The following is a 23392-nucleotide window of genomic DNA, read 5'->3' as shown; positions in this document are numbered from 1 at the left end:
GGGCCACTTTCTGCACTGACGACGACCGTGGACCACATGTCACCTAACATCCAGCATGGTAGCCAGTCCGTTGTGGTGGGGCCGCCATGTACCCTGTTGGTTGTGGCCCCCTGACAACACAGGGATCGCTCTACTGATGCCTGCGCCGTTAACTCCCCACGTATGCCAAGGAGTAGATGTCCATCTCCCTGGGGCATTGGGACTCCCGGCAATGGCCATCCTGCCAGGTGGCCTTTGCTGTGGCTGGGTGACGCCTGTGGGGAGGGCTCTCGGTCGGAGTAGGTGGCATCAGGGTGGATGACACGCGATGAAGTGTGGAACATCTTCTCTTGCTGGTGGCCAGCCACCAGCAGTCTCTAAGCGTTCGAGGGCCCATTTTAAAGGTAACGTTTATGACCCCAAATCGTTCCCCTCCCTCGCCACTCCATGGGAGGAACGAAAGGCATTGAATGAAAGTGAGACGTATTTGCCCAGGTATCTTGTCTGTACCAGAGCTGATGGTGAATCCTTTATTTCTGTGAAACCTCAGTTCTTTGTAGAGCATTTAGAGGACAAGTTTGGGGAGGTGGAGGGCTTGTCCAAAATGCGGTCCGGATCGGTGTTGATAAAAATGGCATCCTCCGCCCAGTTGCGGGCCTTGCTCGCTTGTAATAAGCTGGGGGATGTCTCCGTTACTATCACGCCCCATGAAAGTTTGAATATGGTCCAGGACATTATCTTCCAGAGGGATCTCCTTTTACAGTCCGATGACGAGCTGCGCGCCAACTTAGAGCGCCGAGGTGTCCATTTTGTCCAGCGCGTCCACCGGGGTCCGAGGGATCATCAAGTTGCCACCGGTGCCTTCATCTTGGCCTTCGAGGGTGACACATTACCTGAGAAGGTCAAGGTGATGGTGTACCGTTGTGATGTCGAGCCACATATCCCTCCCCCGTGCGGTGCTTCAAGTGTTGGAAGTTCGGCCATATGTCTTCACGCTGTGCTTCCAGCCTCGTATGTCGCGATTGTGGTCGACCATCCCATTCTGATACTCCCTGTGCCCCGCCTCCCATCTGTGTCAACTGCGGAGAGCACCATCCGCCTTGCTCGCCGGACTGTCCGATTCTGCAGAAGGAACAGAAAATCATGGAAATCAAGACCCTGGACCGACTGACGTACACTGAGGCTAAGCGGAAATATGATCGGCTTAATCCAGTGCGTATGACATCTTCTTATGCTGTAACTGTCACTCCTGCTACAGTTCCATCAGCTCCAGTTAGCTCTCAGAGTCGAAGAATCACACCTGCCCCCTTGATGGTGGGGGACACTAAACTCCCTGTTGCTCCTGCTCCATCTACTTCAGAAGCAACGCCCCTCAACCATTGGGGACATCAGTTCCCCCTTCCCAGCCGGAGAAGCGTAAGACTTCTTCGGCTCCTCTCACCAGGAAGGGGTCCCTTGGTGACCTCCATTCGCAAGTTCCAACCGGTACACAAGCGGACACCCGCAAGTGGCTCAAACACCCACCGGTCCCTGGTCCCTGGTCGTAGGGCCTCACAGTCATCGTCCGTCCCTGAGACTGACCCAGTGAAGCCCTCCCAGCCTGAACCACTGAAGGCACAGCGAGATAAGCTCAAAAAGAAAAAGATACCCAAGAATCCCGACATTGCGGTGGCACCTGTCCCACCGCTTCCTACAAGCTCAGCGTCTGAGGACGAGGTCGAGATTCTGGTGTCTGCTGAAGACCTGGATCTTGCCGGTCCCTCAGACGCCATGGATGTCACTCGCACGGGTACTGAATCGGTGGTAGCGAGTGAACAAGCGGCGTAAATTGCCTTCCCAGTCCCTTCATGCCTATCTCAGCCATGGCCAATTTCATCCTCCAGTGGAACTGCAGCAGTTTCTTCCACCATCTAGCTGAGCTCCGACAACTTATCAGCCATCACCCTTTCTTCTGCATTGCTCTTCAGGAAACTTGGTTTCCAGCAATGCGAACCCTCGCCCTCCGTGGCTATCGCGGTTATGATAAGAACCGGGCTGCTTATGAAAGGGTGTCTGGTGGCATCTGCCTCTTTGTCCTTCACTCTCTGCACAGCGAGTCTGTCCCTCTCCAAACACCTTTAAAGGCTGTCGCTGTTCGGGTGTGGATGCCACTGGCTGTTACCGTCTGCAGTCTTTACCTTCCACCAGATGGTGATGTTGCGCAGCATGTCCTGGCTGCGCTGATAGCCCAATTGCCACCACCTTTCTTTTTACTGGGCGACTTCAATGCCCGTAACCCTCTGTGGGGTGGATCAGTGGCAACAGGTCGAGGCGCCACCTTCGAGCATTTATTGGCGCAGCTCGATCTTTCCATTTTAAATGATGGTGCCTTCACACACTTCTGTGTGGTGCATGGCACATACTCCGCCATCGACCTTTCGATCTGCAGCCCTAGCCTCTTACCGTCTGTCCAATGGAGAGTGCATGACGACCTGTGTGGTAGTGACCACTTTCCGATCTTTCTGTCACTACCACAGCGTCACTCTTCTGGGCGCCCTGGCAGATGGGCTATGAATAAGGCTGACAGGGACTTGTTTTCCTCCACTGCCGCTATTGAGCCTCTCTCTAATGATGACATTGATGCAGTGGTTCAGACGGTCACCACGAGCATCGTTACTGCCGCAGAATCTTCAGTTCCCTGTTCTTCTGGGTCCCCTCTGAGGAGGGCTGTGCCTTGGTGGTCGCCTGAGATCGCTGAGGCGATTAAAGATCGCCGGCGAGCACTACAGCGTCACAAGTGACATCCCTGCCTTGAACACCTTATCGCCTTCAAACAGCTGTGTGCGTGAGCCCGCCGCCTTATCCGCCAATGCAAGCAGGCATGCTGGGAGCGGTATGTGTCCACCATTGGCCTCCATGTCACTCCATCGCAGGTCTGGGCCAAGATTCGACGCGTCTACGGCTTTCAGACCCCTGTCAGCGTCCCTGCGCTCTCACTGAATGGAACAGTTTGTACTGACTCCGATGTCATTGCAAACCGCTTGGCAGAGCATTTTGCTATGAGTTCCACTTCGGCGAATTACCCCCTGGCCTTCCGCTCCATTAAAGAGCGGATGGAACGTCGGAGCCTTTCGTTTCGCACCCACCGTCCAGAATCGTACAATGCTCCATTCAGTGAGTGGGAATTTCACAGTGCCCTTGCCGCTTGCCCTGATACCGCTTCCGGGCCAGATAGCATCCACTGTCAGATGCTGAAACACCTTTCAGTGGACTGCAAGCGACGCCTCCTCGACCTGTACAACCGTCTCTGGGTTGAGGGTGAGTTTCCATCGCAATGGCAGGAGAGCATTGTCATCCCCGTTTTGAAAACAGGCAAGAACCCTTTGGAGGTGGACAGCTACCGGCCCATTAGCCTCACCTACGTTCTTTGCAAGTTGCTTGAACGGATGGTGAGCCAGCGCTTGAATTGGGTTCTGGAGTCTCGAGGCCTTCTGGCTCCGTCTCAGGGTGGGTTCCGTAAAGGCCGCTCCGCCACCGACAATCTGGTGAGCCAGGAGTCGGCCATCCGTACTGCCTTTGCCTGCCGTCAGCACCTGGTCGGTGTCTTTTTTCGACATGCGGAAGGCGTACGATAGGACATGGCGTCATCACATCCTTTCTACGCTTCATGGATGGGGTCTTCGGGGACACTCTGCTGATCTTTATCCGCAATTTTCTGTCGTATCATACCTTCCGCGTGCAAGTTGCAGCCTCCCACAGTTCCTCCCGAGTCCAGGAGAACGGGGTACCGCAGGGATCTGTCCTCAGTGTCTGCCTGTTTTTAATTGCAATAAACGGGCTCACTGCAGCGGTGGGAAATTCTGTCTCCGCTTCCCTGTATGCTGACGACTTCTGCCTTTACTATAGCTGTATTGGCATTGCAGCTGCTGAATGTCAGCTACAGGGCGCAATCTGCAAGGCGCAGTCTTGGGCTGTAGCGCATGGTTTTCAGTTTTCGGCTGCCAAGACCCACGTTATGCATTTCTGCTGGTGCCGAACGGTCCATCCTGAGCCGCGCCTTTATCTTGACGGCAAACTTCTAGCTGTGGTGGAGACCCACAGGTTTTTGGGTGTACTTTTTGATGTCCGGTTGACTTGACTGCCTCATATTCAGCAGCTTAAACAGGCGTGTTGGCGGCATCTAAATGCTCTGCGATGCTTGAGCTACACCAGCTGGGGCGCTGACCGATCTACCCTGTTACGGCTCTACCAGGCATTAATCCAGTCTCGTCTGGATTATGGGAGCCTGACTTATGGCTCAGCATCCCCGTCTGCGTTGCGGGTGCTGGACCCAATCTTACACAGCGGAATACGACTTGCCACTGGTGCCTTCCGGACCAGCCCTATGGACAGCATACTAGTGGAGGCAAGTGTCCCTCCCCTGCCGTTACGGCCTGTTCCCGCAATCGGTCGTCAATCTGCCAGAATATCGGCCCCGGTCAGGTTGTACGATCGCGGTCCGGGTCAAAGAGCTTCTCTCCGGGCTTAGGGTTTTCACTGTTCCACCTCCTTTCCGGGCCACTTTGCGTACACCCCCATGGTGTGTTCCTCGCCCTTGCCTTCGGCTCGACTTGGCACAGGGCCCAAAGGACTCAGTCCCTCCAGATGCCTTCCGCCGCCGCTTTTATTCCATCCTGGCCACGTATCAGGGCTCTGGCGTTGTATACACTGACGGTTCGATGGTTGCTGGTCGTGTTGGTTATGCGCTAACTCTAGGGGACCATTCCGAACAACATTCCTTGCCGGATGGCTGCAGCGTTTACACTGCTGAGCTGGTCACCATCTTTCGTGCCCTAGAGTATATCCGCTCCTGCTCAGGTGAGTCCTTCGTTATCTGTAGCGATTCCCTGAGCGGTTTACGAGCTCTCGACCAGTGTTTCCCTCGTTCTCGTCTGGTGATGGCTATCCATGCGTCCCTGCATACTCTTGCCCGTTGCAGCCGCTCTGTGATCTTTGTGTGGACCCCCGGTCATGTCGGTATCCCGGGCAATGAACATGTTGACCATTTCTGGAGATTGGCCTCCTGGCGACTGATTTGCGGGCACTATTACGCCGCAAAGTTTTCGATTTATGGGGCACTGAATGGCGCAACCTGCCCGTGACAAACAAACTCCGTCGTATCAAGGAGACGACGACTGTTGGGCGGTCATCCATGCGAGCCAACCGCAGGGACGCAGTCGTCCTTTGTCGGCTCCGCATTGGCCACACCTGACTTACGCACAGTTATTTACTGTGTCGTTGTGGGTCGTCCTTGACGGTGGTCCATATTCTGTTGGAGTGCGCCCTTTTAACTGTGCTCAGGCAGACTTCTGCGCTGCCTGATACGCTCCCTGCGCTTTTAACTGACGACTGTGCCATAGCGGACTTAGTTTTGCGTTTTATTCGGGCAGGGGGATTTTATTGCTTAATGTGTGTGTGTGTGTGTGTGTGTGTGTGTGTGTGTGTGTGTGTTGATTCTGGCCTATGGCCTACAATTTTAGTCTGATTTTTTTTAATGTGTTTCTTGGTGGTTGGCTTTTCCTTTTTGTTTCTATGGTCGGCCAACCACCGTCACACTCGGTGTGATTTTAATTTGTTTTGTTTGTTCTCTGTCAGAGTATTTCTTGCCCTGTGTCGTCTGCCGTCTTTCCTGTTGTTCATTTTTTATTCCCTTTGGGTGGTTTTAGTTTTTTGGAAAAAGGGACCGATGACTGTAGCAGTCTGGTCCCTTTAATCCCACAAACCAACCAACCAACCTGTGCTCCTTCCCCGTTTGCATCTTTTCAAGAGTGCATTGAGCCATGACTTCATTTTTATGGATGACAAGGCATGGCCACATTGAAAAGCACAGGTGGAGCAGCTCTTGCAATGCAAGGATATTTGGCAAGTGGACTGGCCTGCCCATTCCGCTGACTTGAATGCCGTCGAGCAGGTGTGGGATGTGATAGAGATATGAACTGCAGCACATCCACAAGCACCAATGACCATCCAGTAGTTCTCAACTACACTGGTAGAGAAGTGGAATGCCACGCCACATGAACTCCTTACCAACCTTCAAGGCACCATGGGAGCACTTTGCTGAACATGCGCTGCCGCCCTTAGTGACTACTCACCCTGTTACGAACAGTGTCCCACCTTTTGTAATGTCCACTGCACGCCGACTACTCATGACAGGTTACAAAAATACCAAATCACCACCTCGCGGCTGGACAAATCCCCCTGACATTGAATGCTAAAAACTGACTCTGGTGTCCTCAACAGCGAAGAGGATGACAGCACAGTGTGATCAAGATTGACATATTATTGCAGTCCTGAAAAAAATGTATCTATTTTTTTGGCAAAATAAGAATATGTTTAATAGTTACATGTATAAATTTAAGTTTTCCCTACTACAAGCCTTGAAGACTAAATCTATCACAAAACTAAAAGTTATTGCAGATAATATAATAATAAAAAAGAATACATTGTTCATTTCTCTGTAATAAGAGCCTCTTGAGTGGCTTATTTGCTTCTGCAAAAACTTTTCTACAGTTTTTCCTAAATAGTCTTTGCTTTTTTCTTCTTTTGGCTATTTTAAAGCTTTCAGGAAATGATAGTTTCTGTCGAGAAGCAGCGGCCCTTTCTTTTTTCTTTCTTTCCTATTTTTCCCCCTCTCCCGCGAATGAACAATGCTTCTCTTCATTAAGGTCTCAACATCTTTCTTTTCCCAAAGGGTTTGATTATTACGAATCTGCAGAATACTGACATAGCATTATGCTTGACTTTCATGGGCCATGTGAACCAAACTTCACAAGTGCTACAGATAGAACTGACAAGGTATTTGGCGACATCATAAACAAGTTAGTCCAGGCCCAACCTCTGCTGGTATATTACGCAATCATACACTTCTGGAGACCATTCAACATTCCGCTGTTTCATGTGGGACCAGAGCGTAACTTAAGTGTTCACTGATTGACTGTTGTGTTCGTCCGTAGGTGTGCTCTTCATTTAGCTGAAGCATTCTTTCACAATCACTTTCCAGTAACTAAAAATTGTTTTATAGTTATAAACAGCAAATGAAGTTAATTCAAACTCTCTTTTAAAATAGTTCATCTGGATACAGTTTGCTGCAAAATAATATTTATTATTTAAATTTGCTTTTTAATATTTTGAGGCAGAATTTGTGTCTGTATTTGTGTTTACTGTAAAAGTAAGTTTTTCAGTTCCCTATGTATTACAAAAGTATTTTTGCCACTTTCAAAGTTTCTTACTGTGGTAGTTCGTTACGTAAAGGTGTTTTTTGTTCCAATTTCAATTATTGTCTAATAACTGTAATAAACAAATACATAGTTCCCTTTACATTTTATGCAAGATGCCTTTTCCTGTCATGGCGTTGTTCTTTATGATGTCCACATCTAAGACTTCCGAAGTATTAACTTTCTTACGTTTGTTCAGTCCATCTTGTAAATTCCTTGTTTGTTCAGAAAATGTGTTCTCTGCATTCTGTACGGAGGGCAGCTTTTGTTATTGCTGTACTTCTCACTAAATGCTTTTGTCTGTGCTGAGTGATAGCATTCCAGCTGATATGAAACACTTACCATCCAATTTTTCAAGAACTATTGGGTGAAAAAATTTGATTTTTCCACAACTTACAATCTGATGTCGTAGCTCGGTAAAGGACTGAATTTCTTCTCCATACATGTCGTAGTTATTGTGTCGCACCAAATCAAGTACAACATTACGTGAAATTTTAAAGATTTTGCAGAGGTAAAAGCACATTAACTTGGCATATGTTTGATTTTAGCTCATACGTTGCAGTGAATGAAACGCAAGTATGGTATTGAAATTTAATTTAAAATTGAGAGCAGAAAGATCGTTGATTCCATAATTGTGTAGGCTGCTGCGGCAAGAGTCGGTTGACAAACGCTTTGAGTATCATAACGCATAAAAGTGTACTAGAGAAACCAATGTTTTGGCCATGGCTACAATGGTCTTCTTTTCGGTATACTTATCGGTAGACTTAGGAGGAGGAGGCCACTATAACTGTAGCTGAAACATTGATTTCTCCAGTATAGTTCTTTACATTATGATGTGGTACGACACTAAGGAAAGTTTTATGTTGGATATTTCATTCATGAGGGTTTTATATATATCCAACAGGCGGTCGCAAGTGACACACCCATTTACATTTGATGTGCATTGTGGATCATTTGGTCATAACAATCATTATATCTCATAAACCATTCAAGATACCGGAACAAAATGTTTTGCCAGTGATAGCACACAGTGAGGCACATATGTTGCATATGAAGACTCAAAACTTTTTTTTATTCACCAAGACATGAAAATAACTTGTCCGCAACAGTGAGGGCAGCTCAGGACGCATACAAACAACCACAGCACTGTAGGGAAACCAAAACAGCACACATATACATGTCCACAGCACCTGGAGAATGGCATAGCAGAATGTTTATACACATACATAGCACCGAAATGATTAAAGGTCTAAGATATATGAATTTCTCTTTCCAGATTTATTTGTGTTACCCTTTATGTGAAGAGCAAATATCTTAAATATGGGAGTTCTTTGAGAAGAAACATATCATTTTATATTATCTGTGGCATGAACATCTTGGACCTCTTCAAAACAACAAAAGTAAATAGGGAAGATCACCTTCATATTTTACCTTCATGCGAGGACAGTCAAAAACACACAAATGTGAATGCATGTAGCAGTTAATGGGCTTTCATGTAACATGTCTCTTGCCCTTGCATTAGTGAAAATAAGTCTGTGAACTTTACAAATCAAACCACAAGTGTGTGGGTGATGGAGGCACTCTCTCTCTCTCTCTCTCTCTCTCTCTCTCTCTCTCTCTCTCTCTCTCTCTCTCTTTATTTTTTTAGTAAGCGCCTATCATACTGTGAGCAGTGTGAGGAATGTTGTTGAGATTTGTACAAACAACAAAGTAAGAAATCGTCCTTTAAAACTGAGTAATGTTTTCTTTTACCTTAAATCTTCTATTATTTAAGGGGATTCTGTCGTGAGCTTGTTTACTTCAATTGACAGCACTAACATTGGTGTATATCACTCAAAAACTACTTATTTAAATCAAACCAAATTTGAAACGTGCATAAGTTGCCATATTCTTCAAAGTATGTTACTTATGTGGCAATAGTGACAATATTATGAAAAGGGTAGAGTGCTACTCACCAAATAGAGGAGACATTCAGTTGCAGACAGGCACATTGATAAAACTTGTATACATTTAAGCTTTTCACCAAAGGCAAGGATCATGTATGGGTGTTGGGTTTGCCTGAATGTGTGTTTTTTCTTTCCTACTTTGGAAGAAGGCCTTTTGGCTGAAAGCTTAAATATTAGTCTTATCACTGTGCTAGTCTGTGACTCAACATCTCCCCTGTATAGGTGAGTATCAGATGTATCCTTTACATAATATTGTTATTTCATCCTGAACTTTCCGTATATGACAGTAGCATTGTTATCACAGAAAAGTATGTGACCTTAAAAACTGGCATTAAAAAATGTGTTTGATTGCAGTAATTCTAATACATCTTAATGATAGTGATGAATTAATTTTTGTCCCAACTTTCAGTGACATAGATGTATTAGTTTCAGAGAGAGTAGCACCTAAAGCTAAAAATTTTATGACATTTGAATTTGACTCACCAGGTCTACAGCTGCTATTGTTGAAGATTTCTGTATCCTCCAACTTATATGTGGAGGCCGTATTTTGAATTCAGGACTCTTGTCTTTTGTAGGATTCTTTTCTCAGCCTCCCGCACCCTCAGTTGGTCAATTGGCAGAAGTGTATTCTTTGTGTTCATCCCAGGTTCTACGCCCTTATAACCGAAAACTTTCAGCTTGATGATGGATTTTGAGGTCCACAAATACTGATTTAGATGCCCTCCTGCACACAAGTTATTGAAACTTTTAATGAAACTTGTTGGGGTTCTCCAATGGATGCATTTAGCAAGCATTTGCTAGATTTAAATAGATAGGATTTGTAACACCTGTTGTTTGCATTGTTAGGGGTTAGTTCTAAATCATTATTACTTCTCAGTAGTACTTTGTCCGTACTTAAAGTCTATACGGATAAAATAATGGGTCTATCAGAAAGGACTTAATGACTTTGAAAACCCATAGATTTATTCAATTAACCGACAGACATGATTTTGGTGTCCATTTTGTAGGAAAATGTTTTAGTTTATTCTCACAGATTTTCAGTGCGACTTCCATAGGCAAACTTGATGCAGCATGTCACATGTGACTTGTTGAGTTGCGAGGTAGATTGGAGCTCTAAGGTCTGACAGAGACGCCAGTAAGGGTGAAGCAAACAAAGTACCTTCATGATTCCCCATAAGAAAAAGTCAGAAGCCATCAGGTCAGGTGAATGTGAGAGCCATGCAATTGCCACACCTTGGCTCACCCACCTACCTGGAAAGCATACATTTAAGAAATATCAGAAATCCTGGACTTTGGAGAGATAGTGTGGCAGTGCACCTTCTTGAATAAACTGTACACTGTGTTCTTGATCATCATCAGTAGGAAGACCAAAAAGTTTTCCAGGGTATCTTGTACGAGGTGCATTCAAGTTCTAAGGTCTCCGATTTTTTTTCTAATTAATTACTCACCCGAAATCGATGAAACTGGCGTTACTTCTCGATGTAATCGCCCTGCAGACATACACATTTTTCACAACGCTGATGCCATGATTCCATGGCAGCGGCAAAGGCTTCTTTAGGAGTGTTTTGACCACTGGAAAATCGCTGAGGCAATAGCAGCACGGCTGGTGAATGTGCGGCCACGGAGAGTGTCTTTCATTGTTGGAAAAAGCCAAAAGTCACTAGGAGCCACGTCAGGTGAGTAGGGAGCATGAGGAATCACTTCAAAGTTGTTATCATGAAGAAACTTGCGTAACGTTTGGTCGATGTGCGGGTGTGTTGTCTTGGTGAAACAGCACACGCCCAGCCCTTCCCGGACGTTTTTGTTGCAGTGCAGGAAGGAATTTGTTCTTCAAAACATTTTCGTAGGATGCACCTGTTACCGTAGTGCCCTTTGGAACGCAATGGGTAAGGATTGCGCCCTCGCTGTCCCAGAATATGGACACCATCATTTTTTCAGCACTCGCGGTTACCCGAAATTTTTTTGGTGGCGGTGAATCTGTGTGCTTCCATTGAGCTGACTGGCGCTTTGTTTCTGGATTGAAAAATGGCATCCACATCTCATCCATTGTCACAACCGACGAAAAGAAAGTCCCATTCATGCTGTCGTTGCGCGTCAACATTGCTTGGCAACATGCCACATGGGCAGCCATGTGGTCGTCCGTCAGCATTCGTGGCACCCACCTGGATGACACTATTCGCATTTTCAGGTCGTCGTGCAGGATTGTGTGCACAGAACCCACAGAAATGCCAACTCTGGAGGCGATCCGTTCAACAGTCATTCGGCGTTCCCCCAAAACAATTCTCTCCACTTTCTCGATCATGTCGTCAGACCGGCTTGTGCAAGCCCGAGGTTGTTTCGGTTTGTTGTCACACGATGTTCTGCCTTCATTAAACTGTCGCTCCCACCAATGCACTTTCGACACATCCACAATTCCATCACCACGTCTCCTTCAACTGTCGATGAATTTTAATTGGTTTCACACCACGCAAATTCAGAAAACGAATGATTGCACGCTGTTCAAGTAAGGAAAACGTCGCCATTTTAAGTATTTAAAACAGTTCTCATTCTCGCCGCTGGCGGTAAAATTCCATCTGCCGTACGGTGCTGCTATCTCTGGGACGTATTGACCATGAACGCGGCCTCATTTTAAAACAATGCGCATGTTTCTATCTCTTTCCAGTCCGGAGAAAAAAAATCGGAGGCCTTAGAACTTGAACGCACCTCGTACTTTATTCTGTTGTTAGGTTTTTTGGAGACAGGAAGGTCTCAGTACGAAAACATATCAAGTTTTGGGCCGCATGCCCATGTTCCAGTGATTTTTGTGGATTTTCACTTTCCCAAATCTGATGGTTGTGTTTATTAACTTCACAATGTAAGTGAGCAGTCAGCTTGTCACTAAAGATAACCTTTCCAATGAAAACTGCATCTAACCAATGTAAGATCTTCATACAAAAGTCCTTAGATATAATCCTGTCACTGTCTTTTAGTTTTTGCACCATTGTAGACTTGATTTGAGATTTAATCATTTTCTTAATACATCGTAAACTGTCGTATGTGGGATGCATAGTTCTTGAGAAGCACGCTAGGGCATTTTTGTAGGAACATTCACAAAGTTTTGCCTAACTAGTTCGATGACATCATCAGATGCACGGGGATGACCTGAGGATTTGTTGTGTGTTACTAAACATAGAGTTTCGGTAAAATACTTGTGCCACTTATAAACAGTAGGCCTGCTGGAAGGGTCTTTACCATAATCTGTACAAAAATTATACTGCACAGTTGTCTCAGATTTACTATCTTCAAATCAAGCCCCACACTGAGTACCCTCAAGGCTGATAGTCTTTGCTGCAGCTGCTGCTAGAACTTGCAATGGTACTGTTCTGTACTACTGAACCACGAGTCGAAACTTGATATATCTTCCTTCAAGGTGACATCCAAGACTAAGTCTGTAAGTCATATGAATAAGTGTGTACAAATTTTTCAGAGTTACCGAGTCCTTTTAGATAAACACTGTATAACTATAAAGACAATAAGATTACTTCTTGAAATTAAGCTTATCCTTCAAATCACTATGATGAGTAAAACTTAGGGAATTCTGAATTGATGTTAAATTGTTACATATACTTGCTTAGCTCTGGGGAGACCAATTTGAAAAGCAGTGGTCAAAGAAAAAGTAGAGTAAAGGCAGAGAAAGTCTGCTGCAGCTGTGATAAACACAGCTGAATTGCCAACAGGGGGGACATGGTCTTGTTTAAAAAATGCTATCTTTCCTATCATTATATTCCAAACATACAAAAGCTTACATACTCTTCTTCAGAAAGGACTGGGGTATAACTTAACACAATGAAAAAGTCATTACTTTGACGGATTTTCACTTCCTATTTGCCTTAATGTGATTCATGCATGGTTGGTCTGTGGAATAATCAGTTAATTGTATTTTTTGCATCTGTTGCTCACAATCCTTTGATTCGGCTTTTTTTTTCCCCCCAGGATATGATTGATTGCACTGTGTGCTGAGTTAAGAAATACACAAATGATGATTTTTTTTTCTTCTTTTGTTACAGAAAGGAAAAAGGGGACTCCTGGTACTAGCACTACCAGAAATTTATGGGTTAGTGGTTTATCATCGTCAACAAGAGCAACAGACCTGAAGCATGTATTTGCTAAGTACGGAAAAGTAAGTTCACCTTGCATTTACCTGCCACCAAAGCACATTTCCAAGCTAGATACTTACTTCTGCTTTGTTTGTAGGTGGTAGGTGCAAAGGTTGTAACAAATGCTAAGACACCTGGAGCTCGATGCTATGGCTATGTTACAATGGCAACGAGCGACGATGCTACAAAATGTATTCAGCATTTACACAGAACTGAGTTACATGGGAGAATGATATCAATTGAACGGGTACAGCATTTGAGTTGGTAATTTCCATTTGTATGTTGTCACAATATTTGTTATTAACTAAACAGACATATTTTTAGGCAAATGCAGATGCTGGAGGCCCCCCTAAGAAAACTGATGCAAAAGTCCCTGTAACACCTAAAAAGTTGGATGAGAAAAAGAAGCAAGAAAGGAAAGAGGGAGATAAGAAGTTGGCAGATACTTTAAGCAAAGGTAGGTTGCATTTAACATATCATGTTAAATGTTAGCATGTTGGAGGGCTTATGATTCAAATAATTTGTATGCTTTGAATGGCTCACTGGCTGTCACCCCCTTACCATAACTGAACACATCTAAAAAACAAGGTGAAGGTTAAATTTAAGGTCTGTAAATCGAAGTATTTGAAGCATTTAAAGAGTGCTGAAAGAATGAAAATCCCATCTCATTGCTGACCAGTGAGCTTTGTAAAAATATCAAACCTACTCCTCAGTCAGAAAGAGATTTATGTTAATTAAACTTGATGGATTATGGTTGAAAGCTCTCAGAACGAAGTTAAAGTGTATGTTGGAATTGGTACTTCCACCTTGTCTGTCTGAATCATGGCTGTACAGGATGGCTAGATATTTGCGTTCTGGAATGCCCATGGCATAAAATGACTCTGTATGCGTCATTTATTTTCCTAAAGTTTTTTAAAAGAGGAATGAATAGGAGGAGGCTGGGGGAGAGTATTTGTACTTTATCATGGTTGTCGGAGTTTACAAGTCTTCAGGCACAGACATTTTTATTACTTACTTTCGAGCAATTCTAACATAAATTGTTGTTACAGATAATAGTAATTCTATTTTCCAAATACTGAATTATAGCATGCTGTGCATAATCCACAAATTCAAAACAATCATCGGTAAATAGTACATACAATAGTCCAGTCAGTCAGGATACACAGAAGTAAGAGCAGGTTTATTTCCTTACACAGATTTAATGAAAACATACATTGGCAACTCGCAGTATGATGATGATCCCCTTATCTCACCTCGGCAACAATTTTGCAGATGTTTAAGACAAATAATAACAAAAATGTATGTAAATTTATGTTCAAGTATTCAGTACCTAATTTGATGATACAACCTACTATTTTTAATTTAAGTTTATTTTGAAATATGTTGGGAAGAGGGAATTTCAAACTATGGACAGTCTAGGATGAAATAATAATAGTATTATGTAACGAATAGATTGCTGTCTCTCTATAGAGGAGATGTTGAATAGCAGATAGGCATCATGAAAAGACTGTTATACGTTTAAGCTTTTGGTCTAAATGCCTTCTTCTGAAGTAGCACGCGTGCACCCTTGTAAGAGCACATGGCAACCGGCCACAGCAGCCAGAGACAGGTGGTAGTGTGAGTGAGATGTGTGAGTGAGATGTGTGTGTGTGTGTGTGTGTGTGTGTGTGTGTGTGTGTGTGTGTGTGTCTTTTCTACTTCAGAAAGAGGTCGTTACACCAAAAGCTTAAATGTACAGCCTTTTCACTAAAAGCTTAAATGTATGTTTTATAGTTCTGCCTGTCAGTGGCCCAGTATCTCCTCTGCATGGTGAGTAGCAATCTGTCCTTTCTATAATATTGTTGTTAAAGAGAGAACTTAATAAGTTATGGATTTTTTGTTTCAAAAATGTGTACATGATTCAGAGTTGAATCTTATTGTTCAGTTATTAGTGTTAGTTGGAAATGCTTCACCTACTCCAGGTTCGAATTTAAAGGATTGGTACACACTATACAAACTATGATCAAAAATACATTTTTACCGCCTATTTCCCTCAGATATTCAATTAAAATGTACTGAAATGCAAAAGAAGCATGCTTAAATATTTTTATAAGTGTATTGCAGGAAAATGCATTCTGCAGATCACTAAATGTAGCAAAGTTGAAAATAAGTCCACATCGTAGATTTGAACATACTGTAGTGCAGTCTGAATTTGCTGTATTAGTAGGTCAGATTCTGAGACAGTGAATAACGTCCAGTGTCTGTGAAATCACCATCCTCCACAATGAGTATTTCAGCAGGCTATATCCGTAAGTCAAGAGACCGCATAAAAATTGCCAGGTTTAGCGACATCTGACATGACTGATGAGTTGCCATGAAAGTTGAAGGAATCTGCACCATGAAATATTGCCCTTTAGTGTACTCGTCTCGGAAATAAATTGCTGTGAGTGTGGCGGCGGGGTGAGGGGAATTGTTGCTTTTTATCGGTACATTCTTCTTCTTCATGAGGACATAAAACAACTGTCATTAACTTTACAAGAAGAAATTCTCAGTTGGAAAAGTTGTTCGTGGTTCTGTTTTATAGCCTTCGTTCAGTCTTTCTAATAAGTCTTCAATACATTATACTTGCGTTATTTGCAACTGCTCTTGCTTCAGAAGTGCCTCACTAGAGAACTAAAAGTTGATCACTTCCACATGCAGTGAATGTGTCAATTCACTATGCTTGTACTTCCCTCCAATGCACAGACGCAACACATATGGTTGCATCTCCAAGCAGCTTAAATGATTTTTATGTTTCATTCATGACTATCCCTTTATCATTAAAATAGCACTATCAGACATGCACGACTTCCAAAGCCTATTACATGCTCTCTAGTCACCATAACTTTCCAAACAACAATCATCACACTTCAAAACTAATCTTTGTCAGTGGCCACACAAATATCAATCTTTCATGTTCAGTGATGTGCAGAATGGTTGGTTGTTGGTTGTTGTTGTTGTTTTTTTTTTTTTCCCCCCCCATTAAAAATTTGAAACATGAATATTAAATATGCCTTTCAATTAATCTTGTAGAAGGCAATTTTTTTATTTTAAGTTGTTATTCTTCAGGATTTAGTAATGAAGCAATAAATTACTACTGGTGGCCACATCTTAAATTTGCACCTACCAGTATCTAAGTGTTATATGTTACCACACAGCCCATAAAACGACAGTAGTAATAACTGTGTATCAAAATACTCCTAAAAGTAGCTCATAATCTGCAAAAATTGTTTGCAGAATGTGATGGACTCTTACAAACACATTAAAATAAGTATGGAATTGGTATGAAATTTCTGTGAGGCTGAAGTAATGTGGCATAATCAGAATTCTATTTTTATTCTTACTTGATAGAAGAAAAACCTTCCTTTCGGAGCATTGTGCAGCAGCTTTTTTGCTCTTTTAATGCCATTGAAAAAACTGGCTCTTAGGCAGTAATAAGATATTGGGATACTTCATGTTTCACAGTTGAAAACTGGAAAGCCATAACATTTTTAAACGGAACCAAAGAAACTTTATGAAAAAGTAATTATGTGAACCACAGCTAGTGCGTTTGCAGGTTGGTGATAAAATCTGGCACTCCTTTTGTTTCATATTACTACTTCGTGCACAGTGTTTCATGTATCTTGAAAAGTTATTTTATTTGTGGGTGACATGGCCTTTTGGTGAATTTGATGGTAACTAGGATTCAACACTAAATGGATCAGCGAACAGTTATAATTAACTGCTTTAATCAACCAATTACTGTCACTTACAAAATACAGAGAGACCGTACTTTACATCCCTCTGAGGCACCATGTGATTTCTCTCAATATAGAGAACAGCTGAGTGTCATGATCATAAAGTAACATGGCATTTTATATGACACAATTGGAGATTTGAATGAAACTTCATACACACTACTTCCTGTACCAACTGTAATGAAGTGACTTATCAAATTGGCAGAGCATTTCACAAATCAAGAGAAAGAAAATGTCAACAGATAAAGGTTTCTTCTGATAAAGGACAGTAAATCTAAATTGGAAAAATAATGATGTAATGAAAACTGATCCCAGTTATAAAAAGTGCCATGACAAGCGATATGAACTCCAGATACAATTTATAATTGTATAACCTCTGTGCATGAAAACAAATCATGCACAGTGTACGAAGATACTACATTCCAGGATTAGCGCACACAAATGCCACTTACATAACATGAGCAGCTACGTGCAGTCTCTTCCCAAAATTTGCGTTAGGCTTCGAAAGGACCACATCCGCACAACAGTTGTGCCAACAATAAGTGGCATGTTGTGCTTCTGTAGATACTAAAAAAGAAGCAGAGGATGGCCAAGAGAAGAAAGCGGAGGAAGGTGCCGACGACGAAGAGAACGAGAATGTTGTGAAGGCAGCAGACAGCAGTGAGCGGAATGGGCGACCCGAGAAGCTGCGCAGCCGCCAGGTGTCGCGGGAACGGCGCGGCTTATCAGGAGGACGCAGCGAGTTTCCAAAGCAGTGGCGGGAGCGACATCGCAGTGCTGGTAGCAGCCATCACTCGACCCATCTGTCCAGTCGCGGTCGTCTGCACAGTCGCAGCCCTCTGCACAGTCGCAGCCCTCGTCATCGTTCGTATCGGCGTGCGTCACCAGTCCACAAGCCTGGAGTTCTCACCTTCACTCAGATCCGGGTAAGCGGACAAGACCTCACAAATGTGTGGAGAACCTCATGCCAGAAACAGTGGGTGCTGAACGTGGCAACCATCTACATTTTGTAACATCTCTTGGAATAATGTGTGACTGATTCGTGTCCTTTAGCAGCATGTTTTAGCCCAAAGGTTCTTCAGATCATGTGGTTTCATCTTGTTCGTTATACCGTAAGAGATTTTAGAGAATCATTTTGTGACACTCTTTGGTTTATAATGCATATATACTTTGTAAGCATTTTGTTTAGTATATGTTCTCGAATTCTCGCCTAAAAGCACTGAGCTTCTCTGAATAATGATTTGCGACTTCTCTGTTAATGTTTTTATATTATTTATCTTTGATATCTGATTTTCCAACTTTGTTGTTTCACGGTGTTGTTGTATTGGGAACATAAAGAATAGCTGTTTATTAATGCACTACAGTATTAACGGTAAAGTTACAGGGTGTATACGCCCTGGGACAGCCGATAAATTCAGGAAAAACCTGATAATTTTTTCCATCTGGGAAAATTCCAGGAAAAACGTGGGAATTTTCTAGAATTGTGGGAAATTTTTATTGTTTTAGTTCTCAGTTAATTCTTTTTAATTTTCACTGGTAAGAACTGATATGCAAAAAAATAATTTTGTTTTAGCCCGCTCCTGCAGAACAATACTGCAGCAATAAAGCAAAAAACAAGAGAATAACACCAAAGTAAAAAATTACAAAGAAAATGTGCTGTTTACAACAACAAAAAACAGTGCACACAAAAGCATCTTGAGGCTGCTGCGAAATGTGTCTTAGGCCTTAGGACAAAGACAGTGCAATACTTCATAACAACAAAGTGACAATCGTTTACATATCTACCAAGTTCCTGAAAAAATATTGTGAATGGTAGTTTTCAGAGCATTGCTTTCAAAGTAAATTTCCTTTAAAAAAAAATGAATCATGGAGCATTTTACTCTCATTCAAAATTTTACACTTTGAGGACCAGCGACTTACAAAAATTACAGGCCCAAAAGACCTGCCATTTATGGAATTATTTAAAGTTTTAGTCTTGCATTTGTGTTTGATATATCTTGAAGATGCGAGGTGAGCTCTCGAACATGATTGGTTTTTCTGTGGTAATGTCGAAGTGTTCGATGGAAAATTTATTCAGCCGGGTAACACATGAGGTGTTCAGTGCACAGGAATGAAATTTATAATTCTGCTTGTCAGAAATATTCAGCTGCTGCAATTAACGCTACACGCTCAGGATTCTGCCTAACAACACCCTATGACGCTGTATTTGATGGAATTGGTACTTATGCTTTTGTAATACAGAAATATGTGGTGTACATGTTGCTGCGCATGAATGAGTTTTCCAAAACTCATTGTTTCTCAGTTTCGTTTCATGAAGTGCTAGGAAGTTCTATACTGGTGTAAAAGTCCTCCTTCACCATTCAAAGTATTGGTAAGCCATACAGCTTAGATAGAAAGTATTTTGTTCTTAACATAGAAGAAAGGTACTTACACCTGGGGAAAAAATGTATTTTTAACCGAGGAATCTGTGAAAATATCAGAATTGTGTCGTCCCCCCCCCCCCCCCCCCCCCCCTGCCTGCATATACACCCTGATTTATTACCATTTGTCTCGATATTTGAATCATGTTAACAACCTGAGTAATTATAGCTTCTACGTCTGGTTTGTCCTTCCCGTAAGAAATGTTTTGAATAGTCTTATGACTATTGTATCGAGATAATTATGCTCACTTGTGAGTAACTCCCATGATCTCTACTGACGTTTTTAATTATTTGAGGTTTCTGTCCTAAATATAATTATGTTACGTATGGTGATTCTATAGGATTTATTGAAACATCATTGAAAATTTTCTATAAATTATGTTGATTTTAAAAATTGGTTTCTGTGATGTGGCCCTCACAGTAATGCTGCAAAGCAAACTTAAGGAAAACTTCATTTGAAAACATAGTGTTGAAGCATTGATGGTGAATGTAGGAGTGCCACAATAATTTTGTGTGTGAAGGAATTAACGAGATTTGAGAAAGACTGTTTCTCATACATGGTGAAGTGTAAAATAATTTTAGTAGTCTAACTCTTCTGTTGATGGATCTTTGTATGAGCACTGTAATGGCCATACAATTGGCACATTGCTGGAGAATTTCAAAATTTGGTTCCTACTGCATGTTTGAAGAAACACAGATTCCAAACTGATGAGAACAAATTTTGAATGTCTAGTCAGATATCACTCTAGCGACAGATATCACTCTAGCGACATTTCTCAAAAATATGAAATACTTCACAAATTTATTTCATGGAAAGAGGCATGGAAAAGATGTGACAGATGGGCAATGCATTGAGTTGATGGTGACTAATGGATTAAAATAACTACAGTGATAAAACTCACTGTGTCATTAGCCAACATGTCTGAATGTAACTGTTAGATTTTGTCTGCTGTTACCTTTTTTTCTAAACTGATAGTGTTGAGGGCAATTAGTTTAATTATAAAACAGATCTTAAAGTTACAGCATTGTGACTAGAATGTGTGCTTTCTTCTCGGTTGTTTAGTTCCTCCAATTGGTTTCCATCCTGTCAACCCATTTACTTACTGCACTTCTTGCAATAAAAGCTACTATGTGATTAGCATTATAGTTACCACATTATAATCGTAGTTACCACACACTTTTGTTCTCACATGCACATAATTATTTACAAATTGTGAACAAATGTACTTGTTCTAAGCAGCTACAGTTCCGCAAATGTTCCTATGTAGTTCATTTGTTCGTGGTACACCACGAAGTATTCGTCCATATGATTGGCAACTTTATAGCTGCCATATTTAAAACATGACTTTGTTGTTCACAATAAAAACATACCTTATATATTCTAGGAGGAGTGATTTTCTTCTCAGTTTTCATTACTTTGACTCGAAAAATGTTCCTAACTGCTACCTATCTTAGCTTGGTTGTCCCTTAGAGCCCGTCAGGCTGAGCCATATACTTTTAACAGCTGGTATGTCTAATTGGGCCGAACTTGTTGTTGCTGCTGCTGCTGCTGCTGCTGCTGCTGCTGTCTTCAGTCCAAAGACTGGTTTGATGCAGCTCTCCCTAAACCCCTTGACATATCTTTCCATGAGAGAATGTGAGCATATACATTGATTGTATATGTCAACTTCATTCATTCTGTGATTGTAATTAGTAAAATAGTTGGATTTAAGCTTTGTTCTTCCAGTTTCATACATCTCCACATACTCTGGCCCACTATAACAGATTGATAGGTGAACGTTTCTTCATCAGTCCATGTTACAGAAATAATATTATTGGGTGATATAAATGTTAGTTCTCTCTTCTTTGGGGTAGTTCCAATGAAACAATATGGCATTTCTGTCACAACTGCAGGAGCGCACCTGTCTAGTAATTCCCTGAGAAAGTTAGCAGAACTATATCAATTGTCTGTGTAAATATTTCTCGGCATCCAAAACGGTACACATGTTTTGAGCACATTCTTTTCTCTGGCAAGAAATTTCAATCCCATCACCACTCCTCCTTTCCAGTCTGTATCTTTGTTGGAAAGTTTTTTGTGAAACAAATTCTCTGTAATTGTTCCGCAACTGCAGGTGGAGTGATCTTCCATTCCCCAGTTTATAACAGTATTTTTGGTTAATCAGCAGCGGAATGCAAACACCTAGACATAGCTGTCTCAGTGGTATCATTTCAGAGAAAATTCAGACTAAATTATTTTTCTTTTTGATCTGATGTAAGGAGTAGAGATAAGTGTCCCTTCATTTTAGGATCCGTTAAGGAAAGCAGCTTGTGTTGTTGTTTGAATCAGAAGCTGATGTTTTGGCTGCTTAATAGTGTCTCTTGCAATTAACTCTTTTTGTAAAAGTTCATTGAAGTTATTTAGGATTTTGCCACAATGTAGTAGAACTGTATACTTCAGATCAGACACCGCAAACTAGTACTGTGTTAGTGTAATTTGCTATATTGTCTCAGTTCATCTTTAAACAGGTAGTAGGATGCTTTGTTGTGTACATTCAGTTTCTCTGTCATCTAGAATGCTACTGTTTTCATAGCTTTCAGGTTTTATCACTAGTGTCATTGTCTTCACAAACACTTGAATGATGAAAACAAGTTTCTGTGAAAAAATGACAAATTCTGACTTTATTCATTGTTTGTCTCAAGTACACTGTTACTCATTAAATGAATACTAAATGCATGAGAACCAGATTTCTGAACTCATTTTCACAAAAACTGAAATCCTAAATGCTGTGCATCAGATATTTGTAGTACCAGGATGTGCAGCCAGAGGGACCTCTCCTGAGTCATTCCACCAGGCAACATCACCTGATGGTGACTAGGGTGGCGTTGACAGCTCTGTGAATGTGCGTACATTGCAGACGTGCCACGAGAAAATGGTTATTTCTTACGAACTATGTGTAGCTGTGAAATGTTGTTTTTTACTTGGCAAGAACTCAGTGGAAACTGTTGTGATGAAGCAAACAGCTAACAGAGAATATGCTCTGAGTAAAAATAGTGTATGACTGAGAAATTGCCTTTGAAGATCAGCTTCGTTCTGATTGATGTTTTGACTGTTGAATAGTGGCAGCAAAGTTTGTGCGGAGACTTCTCAACAGCGATCAGAGGGATCGTCATGTTCATGGCTGTCATGGAATGAAGGACGCATTCAAAGACGATACAAATTTTTTTAACAAAATCATCATGGTGATGAATCGTGGCAACAACAGTCAACTCAGTGGAAGTCAACTGGCTCACCTTGTCCAAAAAAAGTTCTGCAGGTGAAATTGAATGTGAAGATGATGGTGATCTATTAGTATATTGTTGTTATTATTATTATTATTATTATTATTATTATTATTATTATTATTATTATTATTGTGATATATTGGAGGGATCATACACTCACGATTTTTTTCCCACAAAACCGACGATAACAAACAATTCTATTTGGAGCTTATGAAAAGGCTGCGCTAAAGTTTGGTGCAAAAATATCTGGCTTTGTAGAATTCCAGTGAGTGGTTGCTGCATAATGATAATGTTCCTGTGCAAACAGCTCTGTTTTCACCAGTTTTTTATCCTTAACGAATACGACTACCTTGGCCCATGTATCCTATTCACCAGATTTAGCACCCTCAGATTTCTTCCTGTTCCACATGATGAAATGAGACTTGGAAGTGAAGCGTTTTGCTGATGTTGAAAACATAAAACGTGATTTCACAAAGGTGCTAGCAGGTATCAAAGAGGATGAATTTAAAAGGTGCTTCCAACACTGGAATGAATGTTTGAAGCAGTGAAGTAAATGCTTTCTACAAAGAAATTCTGGTTATGTTTGGGTACCCCCTTATATAATACTACTGCTGCCCCTACCAACACAAACGCCAAACTCTACCTGTATGGCCACAGTTTGCA

The 23392-nt window shown here is 42.0% G+C and overlaps 1 protein-coding gene across 2 annotated transcripts in view; it reads left to right on the top strand.

Annotated features, from left to right (window-relative positions):
- Positions 1-23392, top strand: part of LOC124607891 (scaffold attachment factor B2-like) — a 211848-nt gene that overhangs the window by 128323 nt on the left and 60133 nt on the right. For both annotated transcript variants that reach the window (XM_047139942.1, XM_047139941.1), the window contains exons 8-11: positions 13204-13316; positions 13391-13540; positions 13618-13750; positions 17613-17974. In XM_047139942.1, coding sequence (XP_046995898.1) covers positions 13204-13316; positions 13391-13540; positions 13618-13750; positions 17613-17974 — 758 coding nt within the window. The remainder of the gene's footprint in view (positions 1-13203; positions 13317-13390; positions 13541-13617; positions 13751-17612; positions 17975-23392) is intronic.

The sequence above is a fragment of the Schistocerca americana genome, chromosome 1, assembly GCF_021461395.2.
Source record: "Schistocerca americana isolate TAMUIC-IGC-003095 chromosome 1, iqSchAmer2.1, whole genome shotgun sequence".
NCBI classification, from domain to species: domain Eukaryota; kingdom Metazoa; phylum Arthropoda; class Insecta; order Orthoptera; family Acrididae; genus Schistocerca; species Schistocerca americana.
This window is presented reverse-complemented; position numbering and strand designations above follow the sequence as displayed.